Raw genomic sequence first — 18,457 nt, forward strand, 5'->3', positions numbered from 1 at the left:
ACTGAAACAAGGCCTGGGCCTGAGCTGTGGCAGCAAAGTTAAATCACATCTCAGGGAAGGTGAGGATGGAGGGACTCAGACAGGTTTCTGCCACAGGAGGTCTTTGAGAAGTAGGTAGATGGACACCAGAGAGAGGGGCACAAGCCCTGAGCCTGTTTGGGGCCAGGGGAGTGCCGTGGATGTGCCTGTGGAGCACCTCATCCATCCTGGTGGGTCTGCGGTTCTGCCTCATCCCCTTCTTCAGACTTGTAGCACCACAACCTGCAGAGCCACCCTAGCAACCTGGGTACATCTCCCTCAGCTTTGGTGCCCCTTTGCTTTTTTTTTTTTTTGACCCTCAAATATAATAAAGATTAAGCATACTAGATTAAGATGTGAACTAACAGCAGAAAATCAGGACACGCAGCTGGCACCACTGATGTCCACAGACTGCAGTGTGTGTGCAACACTGGCACCATAAGGCCAGCACCTTAAAAGTTACCCATGGATTTGGGGTAGCTCAGGTGTGGGATCTAAAAATAAATGAACCCCCCACAAAAATAAAACCAAGGGAAAAAAAACTTACATGATTGCCAGGAGAAACAAATCCATTCTGCCTTCTTCTGCTAGAGAAGCAAGAGAAAAATCAGAGCCCATGTTATTTTCCAGCTAGCTACAAAAAAAAAAAAAAAAAAAAAAAAAAAAAAAAAAAAACCACAGAGCAGTTATCACCATAACACTTCCAAAATTGAGTTTATAAGAAACCAATTCACAAGAACAAAACAAAAAGCACACAAAGCCCTACTTCAGCAGGGTCTCCTGCCCTTGTAGGAAGGTCTTTTATCCCTGAAGGCCCCACCTCAGCTCAGGTGCTTCAAATTCCATGAATTTTCACCCATTTTGGGTGTTTGTGTATGCCTGATGCCTCAGCTGGGAACACTTCCTCAGCAGAAAGTCACTTGCCATGGAAAAACTAACCATACAATTCCTGCATTAGGAATAAAGTGGGATTTGAGTTAACAGTGAAGTTACCGTGATGCACGTGGAGGGACTGTTGCTTCCTCTAGAGGTGCTCTGGAGGAGGAGAGGTGCCACTGCTGGCCTCCCAAAAGCCATCCTGGTATGAGCCTTGATCCCAGAACCACCACCAAAGCTGGTTTTACCCTGCGAAGCTCCAGCTCTGCATTCAGCTCTGTCCAGTTTCCCACAAATGGGGCCTTTGTGGTGCCTTTCTTCGCAGATCAGAGCAGTTTAGGACAAAGAAAGAAAATCCCCACCAAAAAGAAACCTTTTGCTCTGAAACACATTTTTAGGGCTGTTTTGGGGTTGATGGCTCCTTGTTTTAATAGACTCCCTTTTGGGGGTTTGCCTGGGGGATCCTGAAGCAGAAGCCCTTCGGTGTGAATTTGGGTTGGTGCCGCAGCGCGGATCCTGCTCCAGGTCAAACACGGGGCTTGCAGGAGGGGAAGCTGGCAGGCAGCGGGGTGGGATTATCGTTGACACAAGTGCCTTTTCTGGAGATCCCCACTGCATTTCCAAGGAGCTCCTGGGGGTTTGGAGCAGTGGGTGGTGGAAGTCCGGCGGTGAGTGTGCCCGTCCCCTGCCAGGGGGAAGGGGCAGAGCATTTCTGGGCACTGGTGTGTGTTTGTGATGCTCAGCCTGCCCTCGCCCAGGCGAAAACCTGGACAAAACCCTGAGCTGTCCACCAGGATTCCTCCTTCCCTGCACCTGAGATTTTATCCCAGGGCAGTTCTTGCATCAGTTTTTACTCTGATCTTGGCCAACCTAAGGGATACCCGCTCTGGCAACCACACATCTCTGGGGGCAAAAACAACACCTTGGGCAGGGGACAGACCCCAAAAGCACACAGCAGGGCTGCGGGAAGGACGTAAAAAAGAATCCCTGCTTTGCTGCAAGACATGCTCCTGCTGGTGGGTTTGTCCCAGGGTGTATGCTGGGGAGCCTTTCTCCTCCTCCTCCTCCCCCAGATGCAGGACTGAAGCCATGGGTTTCCACCACCTTCAGCAGGAGCACGAGCACCTCTGGGAAAGGCTGGCAAAGGGCATTTCTGCCTCCCCAACCCTGCTGGAGAGGCTCAGGGCAGGGTGTCTCCAAGGGGAAGGCACAGTGGCATGTCAGGGACAAGGACAATGTCCTGGTGGCACCTCGTGCCTGGCATCGGGGGGGCTCATCAGCTGGCGGGGATGCCCTGATGCTCCAAAAGGCTCATTTTTTTTTAATACCGGCAGACAAACCACCAGCTTTTCCTTCAATTTACCACTTGATAGAAGCAGCTGACGGGAGACGGGCATCTCTCCCACGGGAGGGTCACACATTGCAGGCCATAACCTGATTTCCATTATTATATAGTTGACATTAAAGAAGAAAGAGTCGTTCACTGTCTAATGGGGTCTTTTAACCACGTGCACTTAGTCAATAGGTGAGTAGATGTTGCTGCTTGTATCTATCTACCGTACACAGTCGCTACGTGTGAACAAGTGTATTTCTCCCCGGTGTTGTGGGTGTCCTGCCTGTCGTGACACTAGGACGGAAAGGTAGGGACGACGCTGGTCGCGGGACGAGCTTTCTTCTGTACAGCGGAGAGAGGAAGCCTGCGGAGAGCCGAAGCACCGCTTGTAACTACATTTGTTAAAACGTCATATGACATAATCCCGAACCGTTGACACTTTATGCATGTGCTAATTAAAAAAAAAAAAAGAAAGAAAAAAAAAAAAAGTAAAATAAAGATTTTAAGAGGTTAAAGTATATTTATTTCATTTTGGCTTCTTGTCTGCTCGCCGAGCCTGTTTGCTGCGGGAGGAGTCATTGGCCCCGTCATGCTCGGATTTCTATTAGAGGCCAGGGGCAGAGGAAGCGGCGCAGAGCTGTGATATCTCTGTAACCCTTATTTTAGAGAAACCAGCTCTCAAAGATCTATTAATTCCCAAGGGTATGTAATCCCTGACCGCCTGGGTAATTAGATGGCAGAGGACGGCCTTCTGCTGGAAAAGCTTCCGTCCCAGAGGCTTTGCTGAAGGCTCCAAAGGGATGCGTGACCTGGGGGTGCCCTTTGCCCAAAACCCACCCAATCTGCCCCAAATTGCATGAGCCCAGGTCAGAGAAAGCGTAAACCTGTAGTAGCCTGGGTTCAGCTGAAATGAAGACACAGACACACGCGGTTTGGCACATACCTGGGCCAGGAGCCCAGGTCTTCAAATGTGTTTATTTTAACACCCTCTCCCCCCGTTTTTGGATAGCCTCTTGACAAACCACTTTAACAGTTTTATTTACAGTAAGAAAAATAAATTACTCTTACAGATGAATGTATAATATTATACACAATAGAGATACAGTGCAATAACAGCATTGATTTGCTTTCACTCGCTCATAAAGTGCGTCGTAGGGGCTTGACTTTACCATGACCGAACGGTAACTGCACATTTTCCTTTGAGATCAACTCTCCCAGTCAAGTTAAAACAGTTACATCAAAATAATTTGCTGTCCTGATTGCTCTGAAGCGTCCTCGTTGCTGGGAAAGCAGATGTGATGAGAGGGGAAGGAACAGCAAAGGAACAACCTTGGTTTAGACACAATTGACACCAAGCAGAGTTTACAAAGGTGATTACTTCTGTCCTCAGCCTCTTCAGTGCTTTATCCTACAGCGTTTTTTTGGCTGGCCTTAAGATCCTTTTCCTTATGACAGTCATTTGTAGCCCAAGCCGATGGGTTGGCAAGTGCAGCCGGAGGGACCTGGCTTTGCTAAGCCATTGCTGGACTTGGAGCTGGGGACAACCCCCATTCACAGCCCCCAAAATTCACATCCCCCAAATCCAGGGGCAGAGGAGTGGTGGGCCACCCGTTGTGATGTGGGCCGGCCCTGCTGAACATCTCCTTTATCTCCACAATGCTCCGTGTTGCAAAGTTTTCCAGCGGGAGTGGGAAGGCTCAGGTCTGCGGGTGGCCAGGGCAGGGGCAGGGCAGCTCTCAGTGATTTTGCAAAAAGCGATGGGACTTTTAACAGAAGTGGTGCAGATGGCAGAGACGGAGCTGTTAGCAGCAGCACGGCCACCTCGCCCCGAGAAAAAGTCGAGCATGAATGAGAGGAGTTGCAAGGGGACACCATGTGCATCGAACAATTACTCCTGACAATCAAAGGTAGCTGCTGATTAGTTGTTGACAAGGAAGCAAGCGCTTGATGCTGGTCAGTACACATCAATACAAATGATTATCAAGATCATTTTTAGAGACACCCCCCCCAGATGTGATGCTTCGACAAGAAAGAGGTACTTTGTCCCCCACCAAGAACAGTAATGGTTTCTGGGGCTGTTACGCCAGGTTCAACTAAAACGCCTTTTTTTCGATATGAGCAAATTGTGGCTGTCATATCAGGACCAAAATCCTTAGGGTACCACATTTCTGTGTTTTTTCTGTGCTGACTGTGCCCCAAAACCAGCACCAAAGGGTGCCCGCCTCGTTTCCCACCCCACGTGCAGCTTTGCTGGCTTGGGAGGGTTGGTGCTGACGGCCAACAGAAGGGGGCCCCAACAGCCAGCAGAGCAGCCCGGTGCCCTCACCGATGCCCAACATCTCCACTCAAACCTTTCTCCAGTGAAAGATGTTCTTTGGGGAAAAAAATAAAAAAATAAATAAAATAACAACACCGAAAGGAAGGTGCAGTGAAATGGTCAGAGATTTCCACACCCCAGTGCACACCGCGTTACCTCAGGCCCCTTCACCTTCCTCCTCACCTCACCCTATTTCTTTTTACCCTATTCTTTCCTCCTCTCACCTTACCCTGTTTCCACCAGTGAGCGTAGGATACACAAGAAAACACAACTGTGGGCATGCCGAGGTGTGCTCAGAGCTGATGGGCTCGTGCTGCATCTCACTCAGAAATACAAAATGGGAAACGGATGCTGCCTTCCAGAGCAGCGTGTAGAAAAACACTTCCAAAATATTCACAATGTTTCAAAAGTGGTTAAAACTAACTCTGCGTTGGGTGCTCACACTGCAGGGACCCGGCTGCAGTTACAGAAACCAGCGGAGAGGAAAGGAGCAGAGAACGGTGTGTACATATAGCTAGGTTACTCTTTTATATATAACTCTGTATAAATATATATATATTAACTTTTATATGCATACTGAGTCGACGTTGTACCTCCTGCCCATTGCCCAAGGTGTTTAGAAAGGAAATGAGGGGGGAAAAAAAAAAAAAAAAAAAAGGAAGAAAAAAAAAAAAAAGGAAAAATAAAAAGGAGAGTGGCCACTTCTGAAAGGTAGAAAACAAGTTCAAGCCCCGTGCATGCTTTGGACGCTCTCAGCTGCTTTTTCACGCACTTGGCTTTGTGGGGCTGGACCCGGACAGACACACGGTGCTGTCGGGTGGCTGTGACCCCCCCATAGCATGGGACAAATCCTGTCCTGCCCCCAGCGGATCGGCTGGTGCCCACGGGCAGCTCCGTGCTCTCTGCCCAGCCCTCTATGGGACCTGAGCAAGCCCCGATCCCTTTTGGGATGCGACCCCCCATCCCTGTGCAAAGCAGAGTGGAAGCCAGCCCGGGGGGGGAGCTGGGCCAAAAATCACTTTTTTTTTTTTTTTTTTTTGGGGGGGTGGGTTCCCTGGGTGCCCCCACCGCCATCAGCCCTGCAGCAGCCCAAAATAGAGGCAACCCCTAAAGTGCCTTTGGCCCCACAAGTCCTTTGCAGACCACATGGAGGCACCGTGCCCCCCCCCCGGCCCCATCCACACCCCTCCAACTCCCTGTGCTTCTCTGGGGCTGCCCCTTCCCAGCCAGAGCAGCCCCCTGTTATTGCATAGCAGAGCAACACCTGATTTTGGGGCCCCCTCACCCCACACACATGGGGCTCGCCCCCCCCATGCTCCCAAAGCCGTCCCCCACTCGTGGCCCCGGGGGGCGGCAGGACCACCAAGCCCGCTGCCTCCTTACCCGAGACGAGACAAACGCCATCCATCGTACGGAGATCCTCTTTCCTTCTTTTTTTTTTTTTTTTTGGTGTTTTGTGTTTTTAAATCAAAAATAAAATGTGTACGAAAATAACATTTCTAAAGGAAACCATTATCGTTCTTTGCTTTCTCCACTCTCCACCTCCCTCCTCCTTTTTTTTTTTTTAAATTTTTTTTTTCCTCTTTTTTTTTTTTTTTTTCCTTCCCCTTTTTTCCTCTTTCCCTTCTGGCCACCTGCCCATGGAGCGAGATGCGCAGGCCGGGGCTGGGGGGACAAGGGGGGGGGCTCCTCCCGGTGGGAAACGTGGATGTCGGAGGGGGAAAGGAGGAGAAGGAAGAAGAGGCGAGCGAGGGAGCTCCTCACACGTCGCTGGACGTCCTTGGCCTGGAGGAGAAGGCGGAGGGGACGCAGCCGCAGCAGGCCAGCCAGAGCGACTTCTGGATGTCGGGGTTGCGGAAGGCGTAGATGATGGGGTTGATGAGGGAGTTGCAGGTGGCGGGCAGCGCCAGGGAGTAGGTGTAGACGGCGGGGTAGCTGGAGTCGGCCACCAGCGAGTAGATGGCCAGGGGGATCCAGCACAGGGCGAAGGTGCCGAGGATGAGCGAGAGCGTGGAGAGCCCTTTGCGGGTGGAGGTGGCCTGCGCCGTGGCGATGAACTGGTGCTGCACGGCGATCTGCTGGGCGTGCCGGAAGGCGATCTTGCAGATCTGCAGGTAGAGCTGCAGCATCAGGGCGAAGAGCAGCAGGAAGGCCACGGCCAGCACGGCCGCGTTGTCCTTGGTGACGGGGCGCAGCACGCTGCAGGCGCTGGGCTCCCGCAGGCAGTTCCAGCCCAGCAGCGGCAGCAGCCCCACGCCCAGGCACAGGGCCCACATCAGCAGCACCGTGGCGCAGGTGAAGCCCAGGGTGCGCTCGCTGTGGTAGGTGAGCGCGTTGTAGAGGGACAGGTAGCGGTCCACCGTGATGGCCAGCAGGCTGCAGACCGAGGCGGAGAAGGCGGCCAGCAGCAGCCCCGCCGCCCCCAGCTCCGCCGCCTCGCTGGGGGGCCGCAGCAGGTAGCGCACGGCGAAGTTGCCCACCAGCCCCAGCCCGGCCAGCAGGTCGGCCAGCGCCAGGCTGCCGATCAGCACGAAGGTGGGAGCCCGCAGGCTGGGCGTGTAGAACAGCACCGCCAGCACCAGCGCGTTCTCCGCCGCCACCGCCGTGCCCGTGGCGCACAGAGCGATGTCCCAAGGGCTCACCGGGCCCCCCACGCCGCCCCCGGCCGGGGCCCCCCCTCCTCCTGCTCCTCCTCCGCCGCCGTCGCCGTCGCCTCCTCCTCCGCCGCCTCCCGGGGTCGCCGGGACCGGGCCCCCCCCCGCAGCCGCCGCCGCCGCCGCCGAGGGCCAAGCGCTGGGCACCGAGGCGGTGCCGAGCCCCGGGAGCCGCTGCTGCTGCTGCTGCGGGGGCTGCCACGGCCCCCCCAGGGCGCCGGGGCCGTGCAGCATCGCTGGGGAGAGAGGGACAGGCCGGCGGTCAGGGTGGGGGGCGCACGGACCGGCTCCGGTGGAGCCCCCCCGCAGCGGAGCCCGGCACCAGGCAGCCTCCCGCAGCCTCCCCGGGGGGGCACCGGGCTTCTTCTCGGCTCCCCCCCGCTGTCCCCTGCTCTGCATCCCATGCCCATCCCCTCCTCTGCCCCCCCTTCCTGTCCCCGTCCCCGTCCCCATCCCCATCCCCATCCCCATCCCCATCCCCATCCCCATCCCTGTCTCCATCCCTGTCTCCATCCCCATCCCCATCCCCATCCCCATCCCCATCCCCGTCTCCATCCCTGTCTCCATCCCCATCCCCATCCCCGTCCCTGTCCCCGTCCCCGTTCCCATCCCCATCCCCGTCCCTATCTCTATCCTTGTCTTCATCCCATCCCTGTCTCCATCCCTGTCTCCATCCCCATCCCCGTCCCCGTCCCCATCCCCATGTCCCCCCCCCCCTCCCGAGCCCCTCTGCGGGGTGCCTGTGTGTGTGTGTGGGGTGGGGGGGTTCAGCACCCCACCGCTCCCTCCCCAGGGCACGGCCACCTTTTTGTCACCCGTTTTTAGCGCAAAGCCCCCCATCCCCCACCCTTTTCTTTTCTTTCCTTTTTTTTTTTTTGGCGAGTAAAAGCCGCTGCTATTAATAGGCCAGCCCTCGCATGAATGCGGCGCCGCTGATGAAAGGAGAAGGCAGCGGCTGGGGACAGCCTGCGTTAACTTTCTCCTTCCCTCCTGCCTTCTCCTCCCTCGCAAGATGCCGCCGCAGGGCGTCCCCCCCCCCAGGTTCCTGCAGCCCCCACCGCCGGCTCCTGCCCCGCTCGGTGCCCACCGTGCCCCTGCGGAGCCCCCCTGGCCCTGGGGGGCTCTGCCCGCCGCCAGCCCCCCGCCAGCATCGCCCTTTCCCTTCCCATCCCAGCCCGGGGCTGTCGCCTTACCTGGCTCTAAGGCTGGAGGATCAGCTCGTTTGCCCCCGTTTTTATTTTTCCCCCTCCCGCTCCTTCCAGCCCTCGGTGTTGAGCCTCATTCCTCGGCGAGCATCGCTAATAACGTTGGTAGGTAGCTGGCATCGCCTCGCACTTAATATTCCTGCCCCATTGGATCTGCTGATAAATCTCAACTCTGACGTCAAAGTCTTCACTTGCATTCATGATCCAAGCCTGTGAATCAGAGCGGCTGTGAGCAGAATAACAACGAGGCTGGCTCCCCGCTCCGCCGCCACGCGCGCGCCCGCCGGCATGAGGGGCCGCGCACCCGCGCACGCACGCCCCTCCCGCGTGCCCCACGCGGCTCCCCAAGGTCGGGGCTCGGTGTAGAGGCCCGCAGGGGTCACAGCCCCCAGGGGAGGCCAGGCCGAGTGGGTTTTTTCCCCACCCGGTGCCCAGGGACGTGGGGATGCCGAGCGGGGAGCGAGGCAGCGTGCCGCAGCTGCTCCCCGTGGGAGCCAAGCAGCCTGGCGAGACGCAGAGCCCGAAGGCACGGTTATCTCCCAAGGGCTCTGTCGTTCCCAAAGGGAGCTGCGTCTTTGGGGTGGGCTCTCTCTGACCCCACTTCTCCCCCTCTGGTGCTGGTTTCATAACCTGATGCTCTCAGCCCCCTATCTCGCGGGCTGGAGCTACGCGGCGCAGCGAGCGCGGTGCCGCCACGGGCATGCAGCCGCCGGGGTGCAGGGACACTGTGACACTCCGCTGGGGAGCGGGGGCTTCGGCCGCCTCCAGCCACTGCTGTTAGGAGCTGAAGGGGTCCCCGTCAGGCTGAGACCATACAAGGGGAAACTGGGGAGGCTCCCGGGGGTCCCGAGTGGCCTCTGCTCCGAGCAGCGGTCCCCTCGCCCACCCCATGCGCACCCAAACGGGGCTGAGCTCGCCCCAAACCCCGTGGATCTCCCTGGGACCTCCCCATCCCTCCAGCCCCTCCAGCACAGCCCCACGTGGGCGGCTGGGTGCCAGCCCCACAGCATCCTGCAGCAGCCCCAAACCACCCTAAATCCCCCTGGGGGGCACATCACACCCACAGCCCTACCTGGGGGCACATCCTGGCTTAAGGGGTTGTGCTTTTTCCATTAAAAACAGTGGCTGGCATCGAGCAAGGGACAAACCCGTGAGCTAAACCACCCAATTTCTACCCTCCTCCATTTGTAGAGGATGATAACTGAGGTGCCAGTGCCCGGCATTTTTACCGGCACCTCCAGGGACATGACCCCAGCACCCCAAAAAGGGGACACGACCCCACTGCTGCATGCACAGGGACAGGAGCCCACTGCCAGCACATGGGGACGTGGCCCCCACAGCGTGTGTATGGGGACAGGCCATGTCAGCGTGGGGCATTTTTCTAGAAAAAAAGGGCTTTTGCTTAATTTCCCTCACCTCTCGTGGTGTATCGGGTGCTGTGCCCGGCTGCCCCATCAGTGACTGCTTCGCCTTGGCCTTGATCCTATAGCTATAGGAAACTGTGAGCCTGCAGGGGAGATAAATTATAAAAATATTAGGGTAAATATTCGTGATAATGGCCAATGAACACCAACCCGATGTGGCACAGGAGATGGGATGGGATGGGATGGGATGGGATGGGATGGGATGGGATGGGACGGGACGGGACGGGACGGGATGGCAGTGGGGGGCTGCCCCTTCCATCCACCTTTCCGCCTCTTCCCTTCATTTTTTTGTTTTTATTTTTTATTTTTCCCCTCCCCACAAAGGTCAGCTCTCTTGTAAGAGCCAAAGTCACGATCCTGGCCCCCGATCGCGCCGTAGCTGTGTTTGATGAGTCACTTGGTTCACAGGAACAGGCTGGGGTTGCTATAGAGACGGCGCGGCGGGGCGAGGATCCCTTCGTTACCCTAATCACTTCGTGTGACGGAGAAAACCCAGCCACGAGCGATTCCAGGCTGAGCTCCCCTCGCACGTAACTCTCTGGCACAGTTTCACACCCCGAGCCCTCTCCCCGCAGTGCCTCGTGGCACGGGTTTCGGGCAGGAGCATCCCTTCCCCATCCCTCGTGTTTCTGGCAGGAGCATCCCTTCCCCATCCCAAATCCTGCTGGGAGAAACGAGATGCAAGCACGGTGACAGAAGAGCCGAGCCTGCAGCGCTCAAGGTATTGCAGAGAGCTCATTTTGGGGAGCTTTCCATTATTTTGGGGGTTTATTTCTTGATGAGGATGTGTCCCCTTAACCCAGCCCAGCAAAATGCCTGTGGGCTGCTCCATTGCAGCTGCTCCCAGAGCTCGACCCTCGCTCCCTCGGGATGGGATCAGGTCCCCGTCTGCCTTGTGGGGTCTGTCCCAGGTCCTTCTTTTAGGGTGGCCCCATCCCTGCACCCCAAACCCCACGACCCCAGAGGGGACAGCCGGGTCCTCGTCCTCTGCCCTGTGGAGAGTGGGAGATGCACCCAAACCATCGCTGAACCCCGGGGGTTAAACCCAGACCCAAATCCCTGAGGCCAGGGACCACCAGCGGCCAGGTGAAAGATGAAAAAATCCCCATCAGGGCTTTCTCCATCCATTTATTTTATTATTATTTTCTTGCAATGCACGGGAGGCAAACGGCTTCCTCAAACAGCCGAGCCCGGCGGCGTCTCCCAGAGGTGCAGCCGAGTGAACCAGGGGATATTTTTATCCACTCTTTTTTTTTTTTCTTTTTTTTTTTTTTTCAGAAAACAAAACCCAGCCCAGGGAAAAGCACCCCCCATGATCTGTGAGCAATAAACCCAGCCCAGTCCAGGGGAGCATCCCTGCGTGCTTGTGGGCACCGAGCCAGGGGACGGGAGCACCCGCTCACCACAAATCGAGAGAAATTCAGCGGATTTCACCCCAAGGCTCAGGGCCTGTTGGGACTGCCTGCCTGGTTAACTGGAAATAGGGCGGTGAATGTGCTGACCAGGGGCAGGTGCCACGTGCTGGGAGGATGCAGGTGAGGCAGCCCTGCTGAGCTCGCTGCCAAGCCTTTCATCCCTCGAACCTTTCCAGGTGGCTTTTTGGAGACCCCAGAGCTCTCTGCAGGTGCGCTGCCCCCAGCCTGCAGCCTCGGCCCTCGGGGGAGGAAGGAGAGGAGGGTCTGCGGGGCAGGAGAGCGGCTGCTCGGTGCTGCAAGGCATTGGAAATCCCAGCCGCTCGCACAAGCTGGGCTCCCTCCCCGCTCCGCCAGCCCAGTGTGTTATTTTTTTCAGGGCTGGGATATAATTAGCGCCTGTTCTTCAGGAGCTGCCGCTCACCGTCACGCCACGTTTTCTTTTCTTAGGAATATGACTAACTTGCAAGCGATTAAACACACTCAGGGAAAGAGAGGAGGGGGAAGCGAATTATTTTATTTTTTTTCTCTCCCTTGGAAGAAAAATAATGATTAAAAAAAAAAACACCTTCAGGAGGCTTTTTGCAGTTGCAGAGAGCAGAATAAACTCGAGGAGCGACGTGTGGCCAGGCATGAGGTGGCCATGGGTCCTCCCAGCGAGGATGCTCGCGGCCATGGAGGGCACCTTCCTGCCCGCCTCTTCCCTTCCCCTTTGGGGCACGACCACCGCTGGCACGAAGGAAGCTCTCATTTGCAGCCCCCCTCGGCTGAGCCCTTTCAGCACAGCGGGTTTCTTGAAGCTCATCTCCTTGCCAGCGCTGCTTCGAGGAAGGACACGTCCCCCGGGACCGCAGGCGGCACCGCTCTAATTACCGCCACGCTGCGGCCTCCGGAGAGCCCGAAACTGGATCCCGCTGCTTCAGATGGGTTATTTCGGAGAGGTTTGGTGCTTTGTTGGAAGGTATTTTTAGCTTGGAAAGAAGGAGATAATGTGGTTTCCAGCCCGCATGGGAGTTCTGCCCTCCCCGAGTCACTGCTGTGTAACCTGCCGGCAGCGCCTGGCTCAGACAGCTGGGAAGGAGAGCCCAAAAACTTGTTCTCCCAAATTCCTTAATGGGCCTCTTCCCACCGGGGGGTGAATGGGAAACGCCAGCAAGAGCAGAGCTCAGCTTTCTGCTGGGTCTTGGGCTCAAAAAATCGAGACACCCCCAAAATTCACCATTAGTTTTGTGCTCGCTCTAGTTCCATCCTCCAGAACCCAGGCGAGTACGGGTAAAATCCCCATTTGGATCTTTACTTAAATAGGGATAAGGCAACGAAAATATTTCGGCTTTGCACTAACCCGTGCACTGATCCTCACCCCACCCCTTGTCCCTAGCTTTTGGGGGACACCCAGGGACCCGGCACAGCCAGCGGGGGACTCGGCCAGGCGGCCCCTCTCCCAACTGAAGCAGTTGCAGAGAAGTTTGAAGGAATAAACTGGATTCTTTCCAAACCCATGCTCTTTTGCTTGCAGAAATATTGTGACTCAAAATCTGAAAATGAACAGTTTAACATAAAAAAAAAAAAAGAAAAAAAAAAGAAAAGGAGGGGGGTGGAAGCGTTGCCAAGAATAACACATCCCTCTCCACCACCGCGTCCTCGCGCGGTTTGCCGGGAGGTGCTGAGGGTTTGCTGGCGCGAGCGTGGAAGCGGAGGGATCTGGAGGAGCTCTGCAACGGGGCGGGTGTTTTGGCGATGGCACATTTCAGCTGGAGGTTTTACCTCTGAGATCCCAACCCTCTGCTCCGAACTGCTGATGGGCACGATGTCTGCGAACAGCAGGGCTTCCCTGCCCTTCCCCGCCTGTCCCTGCCCTTCTCTTCCCATTTTTCCATGTGGAAGGAGGAAATTCGGGCAAAACAGAGCGTGAGGACACGGTCCCTGCTCTCCGCTGCCTTGTTGCCTTGTTGCAGTACATGCAGGCTGCTTTCGTGCTGAAGGAAACAAATGCACTAATAGAGTGCTAATTAGGACACTTAATTACAGGCGAAGTTACTCAGCTCCCACTGAAACCTGCCTGCTCTTTGCTTTTGTGCCTAGAGAGAGGCAATCCAGCCGTTTGTTTCCATCCTGGCCGAGGGCTGCTGGTGGGGAGCAGCCTGAGGCCTACCCCGGCTGCAGGCTGGAGCCCCTCCCTCATCCTCATCCTCATCCTCATCCTCATCCTCATCCCTGATAAACCCAGGCCCTACAGCCCTGGCAGCCACCACAACACCCCGCCAGGCCCCCCCGAGTTTCTCAGACAAACGGCAGCACAATCCTTGCCCCCGCTTTGCTGGATCTGGGTGTCGCAGGCGATTCCCGGCCTCATGGCACTGAAAGTATTTTGCCCTCGGTTAATTTGGGCTAGTGTATCCAGAGTAATACCTTTGGGGACCCGATATTTTGTGGCCTTCACCATTTTTTATTAGCCTGGCCTTCAGGTCCGGCTCCTCCCCTCAGGGTTCCTGAGCTACCTCTGTACCCGGCCCTCTGCTTCCCTCAGCACGGCGGCTTCTGGGGGTCAACCAGGACACAGGGGGGCCCTGAAGCCCCAGAAGCTGTTGACATCTGAGGCAGGACCCTTCGTAGCCTCTCTTCTGGAGGGCAAGAGGTTTCAAAGTGGGTTCTCCATCTGACAGAGCCTCTGAAGGCAGCAGTGAGCTCCCCAAACCCTTCGCTTTCCTCCCTGTCCCCTCTGGCCACAGGAGGCCGGGAGGCAGAAAGGGTGAAACCATCTTTCAGAAGGAAAACACGAGATGGCCCGCGTGTTATCCCACCCGATCCTGCCTCGTTTTTAACCTTTTGTACTCTGGATTATCACCTACGGGCCTCTCGTCCCAGCTGGTGGCTGCTTTCAGGCCCGAGCACGGCAGGCTGCCTGAAGGTTAATTAGTGCAACAACAGCAGGGCTTCACATGCCACAAATTAATTGTGTTCCAGGGGATCGCTTCCTTTTGATGAACGCTGAGGACTACAATGGGAAGGTTTTATTTGTCTCAGGGGCCTGTGTTAGTCTATTTTCTTTCTTGCAGCAATCACATGCGATTTGTTTTAAATTTACCCTAAGCTGAGCTGGCACGGTGACTTTAGAAACTCCTGCTGGTCACTGAACACGCTGAGCACAAACACCAGCCCACAAACAAGGCGATGGGCATGGGGTGGGCTTCACCCCCACCCCAGCACGATGCTCTGGAGGAGGCCCTGAGGGTCAGTGCAGGTACAAGCATCCCCTGGGGAGAAGGAGACAGAAGCAGCCCCTGAATCCTAGCAGCCATCCTGCCTTGGTGCTGAGCTAAACCCACCTTGCCGGCAGATCTGCTGAGCGGGGTTGGTCAGCCTCGAGGCCAACTCTGGGAAATGCTCCTTCTGAAGTCACTCAAAGTCAAGCTCACGTTCCCCAGAGTAAAAATCAGCTCTATTTATTTATTACTAACGCGTAGCCCAGCAGGACAAGGACCAGAGAGTATTTTGAGTCTAAAACGTGCTTTCACAGAGAAGCTGTCACTTTGGAGCCTCATTTGCCTCTACTGCATTCTGACTTAGTCCAGTGAATTCCTGCACACGGGAGCAGCCCTGAATCGAGTTTTTCCTGTGCAGAAGCGGCTGACACAGAAACAGACCTGTCCCGCGATGAACCTGAAAGGCTCCAAGCATGTAGTACTATTTTTGCTTTTCAAATGTCTCTGTTCCAGATCAGTCAGATAACATTTGCAACAAAGTCTTACGGAGTCCAGCAGCAAGGGGTAAAGGAGGGAGAATGGAAAGAAATCAGAGGGAAAGGTGATGGTGGAGTTCCTGCAGGGGCTGCAGAACGGATTAGGGAAAATAGCAGGGACAGGGTGGGTGTCAGGGGAAAAGGCTCTGGGGAGAGGCTCCTTCGCTTACCAGCACACTGCCTGTAATCTACAATGAATTATTCAGTTCTCTTTAGTTTAAGCTGCTCCCGCACAGGTTATATGCACAAAAACACAGCGGTCAGAATCACTCAGCCAGCCAACACAGAGAGAGAAGCTAAGGAGAGTGACTAAGCAATTACTTTTGCTTCTGCCTTGGATTGCAATTCAAGGAAAAACACTTGGGCCATGTGCGTTTGATCATACGTGACCTTTATTGGAGACAGGTGGGGTCATTTATTATACAGAAGTAATATCACACCATTCTCTTCCAACTTAATTCCTTTTAGTTTCCTTATAAATCTGTAGCAAAAGTGCACTTTTAACAGTTTTTAATCTATAGTATATATCTTTCAATATTCTCTCTCAATCAGGTATTTGTAAAAACGTATCACCAGATATACAAAATACATGTCTAGTGTACTACATTAATTTTTGTATTTACTGTTTAGATTATTTTTAACTCAGTGCTCTTTTTATTTTTTTGCAAGACTTTCTGATGACAGGCTTCTGCTAGCGCCACCAGGAGAGGACTCACGGCTTGTAATGGGAACAAGGGGAGAAGACTCGTAGCCAGGAACAGTTCTCACACAACAGGAACAAGATGACGAGGATGCTTGCTGTTATTCAATGTCTCTTAAAATGACAGTACTCTGTATAATAAAAAATAATTTAAAAATGTCCATACTTTTTATTTTCTGGAGAAGATGTGCGAAGAGAATGGAACCTGTACTAAGCTGGAATCCGACGGCAATAACTGGTTTGCATTTTGAAGAGAAGTTAATTGCTAACATTATGCTTCTGGTCATGGTAAGGAGAAACAAATACGTACAGCCACCACAAGAAAACATTTGCGGATTGCTGTTTTCCTGAGGACAATATTTTGGTAAAAACTCTTCTATCCTGTACAAGCCATGGAATTGCATAAGTTAAATGTCCTCAGGAACAACAACCACTGATATACACCATGAACGGCCATACTGGAAACAGACACAAAGAGGACAGCTCTGGTGTTATCTAACAAGATGAAGGAAGGAAAATATTAATTTCCACTGGTAGTTTAGAGCCAGCTGCGACAAGCTTTGGCACAGTAACAGGACTTTTCAAAAAGAAAATTACATATGTTTTTCAGAGATTTCTTACAAACTCCCGTAGTCTTTTCTTTCTAGTTATCCTTGAGATTATAATATATACACACGTAACGGATAATTACTTAATTTCAGTCTTCAAAAGACTAACAATTTCCCCTGTTAAGCAAGGCCTATAGAGGTAAGACAATCAGAAGCATTTTTAGGGGGGTTATGATTCCCAGATCGGTGCAAATGTTACCAACAGACGACGAGGAACACGTAGCAAGGCCATGTCTGAGCTGGTTGGCTGGTTTTCCTTCTTACATAATCATTATTGTGAAGAACAACTGGATTAGTTTGGTAAATAATGCTTCCCTTGGTTAAGCCTTCACAATTAGTGCTGTTTCTGTGTATTAGCATAGATTCAAAATGCTAGTTGCATCAGTTTACTACGTATTGAATGAAATGTTGAACAGATCCTGTTTCAGAAAGAGGGCACTTTCGGTTTATGCAATAGCTCCAAGAAATGCTGTAACTTTAAACTTTCTACAGCAACTGGTTGCCAGACATTCTTCAACACATAACTGCTTTTTTGCTCCCCTTAAATCTGCAGCAATGAGGCTCTGAGTCAAAACTTCTGCTTCAAAGCAAAAACGAACATTCGGCTGAGTGTGGATAGCCCTATACCTTCTGAAGAAGAGACAGAACAGTAAAAATAAAAATGCAGAAAGAAGCAGTGCCGTTAGTGTTATCTAAAACCAAGGTAATGCATAATGGGGAATTTACAATGCTGCAGTCAGAGGTTTTTTTGTCTGTTTTTTAAAAAAAATTACAGACTTGACATTTCCAATATGTCTTAGCTTTGTACTGCTTCTCAAGTCTGAGTCACCAAAAATATCCAGCAACCAGCTGCTGTTCATATCCTAAAATATGCCTTCAGCTGACACTGAATATTGAAATCATTCTGCTAAAATACAGAAAAACGACGATAGAAACCAAGGTATAGCCTCAGGCCAACATTAAATGGTAAAAATTCTACAATGCTACTTTTAAAACTCTTCTTCAGTTCATGAACAAATAAGCAGCCAGGTTTCAAGTAGAGGTAACACAGATTTTGGAAGATAGCACGTAAAAAAAGCCCAGAAAGAAAACTGGAGCAAAAGCTCTTCTTGTTACGGCAGTCAGCACTAATCCTCCAAGAAATGGCAGAGAGAAACCTTTATTCGCCCTGCTGGATCTGTCCTGGTCCTACAGCAACAATGAGGAACTGCTTCTGCTGTCACAAATATGTTCCACTTGGACATATCTTGATCCCTTTTTTCTTTTTATACATACATATCTTTTGTCTTAGTCTCTTGACTGGTAGAAGAGGATATATCCAGACTCTGAGTTTTTGGAAATGTCTGATGTTAACCCATAGAACTCTTCAATGGCCTGGGCATCAATTTTCTGAAAATTAACGAGAGACAGAAATTAGTCTCAGTCAAACATCACTTTAAGAACTCTTTTCACAAATAAAATTGTTATTTTCCAGCTCTCAGCAGCGATGCTGGAGAGCCACACAGTATTAGTACAATGATACTTAAATATCATTGAAAACAACAAAACACACCAAAATATTTTCTCCACTTGTTAACTTATTCACTATTGCAAATAAGTGAATCAACAGAAAATAATTCCTCTCTGAAGCGGTGCACTCTTAAGCTGGACCGTAAAAAGAGGGAATTAAAATCATCCTTAAAATATTACATGACATTTTTTATTTGCCTTTTCCTTCAGATCGGAGTTACCTTTCCTGACCATAGGTCTGTAATGTAAATAAAAAAAAAAAAAAAGCAGTCAATGATTAGCAAAGAAAGATTTTGTATAGTTGGGAGCACGTAAGGCCCTTCTTGAGCAGATTTAACATTTCAGGTTCTTGTGACCCTCTTACACACAGAAGTCCTGCAAGCGCCACTGGTTAACTATACCATGAAATCTGTGGATCACACCCAGTTGTAATCCCCTGGTCTTATGAGAGCTTTTCTTCCTTCGGATTTGCTGGTACAAAGCCTGCTGGAATGTTATCACAAGATCTGTGCTCTAAGAGAAATAACTTATTTGCCATATTAATAGAATTAAATGGCTTGCCTATGCTTAGAGTTGTGAAATACTTTAAATGTCTGGAGGGCATTTTAAAGGGCTTTTAAAGATGCAAGTTCTACCACGCTGATTCAGCTCCCGAGAACGAC

General features: G+C 52.6%; 2 protein-coding genes and 1 long non-coding RNA gene across 6 annotated transcripts in view; 1 reads left to right on the forward strand and 2 right to left on the reverse strand.

Annotated features, from left to right (window-relative positions):
• Positions 1-3,053: 3,053 nt before the first annotated feature.
• On the reverse strand, positions 3,054-9,912 carry LOC106019835 (G-protein coupled receptor 12). Its single transcript, XM_038184510.2, has 3 exons — positions 9,820-9,912; positions 8,392-8,613; positions 3,054-7,434 (listed from the first exon to the last, which is right to left on the reverse strand). The coding sequence occupies exon 3, from the start codon at positions 7,430-7,432 to the stop codon at positions 6,305-6,307; it is 1,128 nt and encodes a 375-aa protein (XP_038040438.2). The 5' UTR covers positions 7,433-7,434; positions 8,392-8,613; positions 9,820-9,912; the 3' UTR covers positions 3,054-6,304.
• Positions 9,913-10,002: 90 nt separating this feature from the next.
• Positions 10,003-15,993, forward strand: LOC140003366 (uncharacterized). The gene is made up of 2 exons (XR_011811871.1): positions 10,003-10,548; positions 11,106-15,993. It is a non-coding gene; the product is annotated as an uncharacterized lncRNA (long non-coding RNA).
• LOC101794906 (ubiquitin carboxyl-terminal hydrolase 12) overlaps positions 15,349-18,457 on the reverse strand; it is a 30,227-nt gene continuing 27,118 nt past the window's right edge. For all 4 annotated transcript variants that reach the window (XM_027465045.3, XM_027465046.3, XM_005009007.6 and 1 more), the window contains exon 9: positions 15,349-17,675. In XM_027465045.3, coding sequence (XP_027320846.1) covers positions 17,574-17,675 — 102 coding nt within the window. In that variant the 3' untranslated portion in view covers positions 15,349-17,573. The remainder of the gene's footprint in view (positions 17,676-18,457) is intronic.

This window comes from Anas platyrhynchos, chromosome 10 (genome assembly GCF_047663525.1).
Source record: "Anas platyrhynchos isolate ZD024472 breed Pekin duck chromosome 10, IASCAAS_PekinDuck_T2T, whole genome shotgun sequence".
NCBI lineage: Eukaryota > Metazoa > Chordata > Aves > Anseriformes > Anatidae > Anas > Anas platyrhynchos.

Coding starts and splice junctions, on each gene's coding strand:
- LOC106019835 (XM_038184510.2), bottom strand. CDS start 7,432: ATGCTGCACGGCCCCGGCGCCCTGGGGGGGCCGTGGCAGCCCCCGCAG.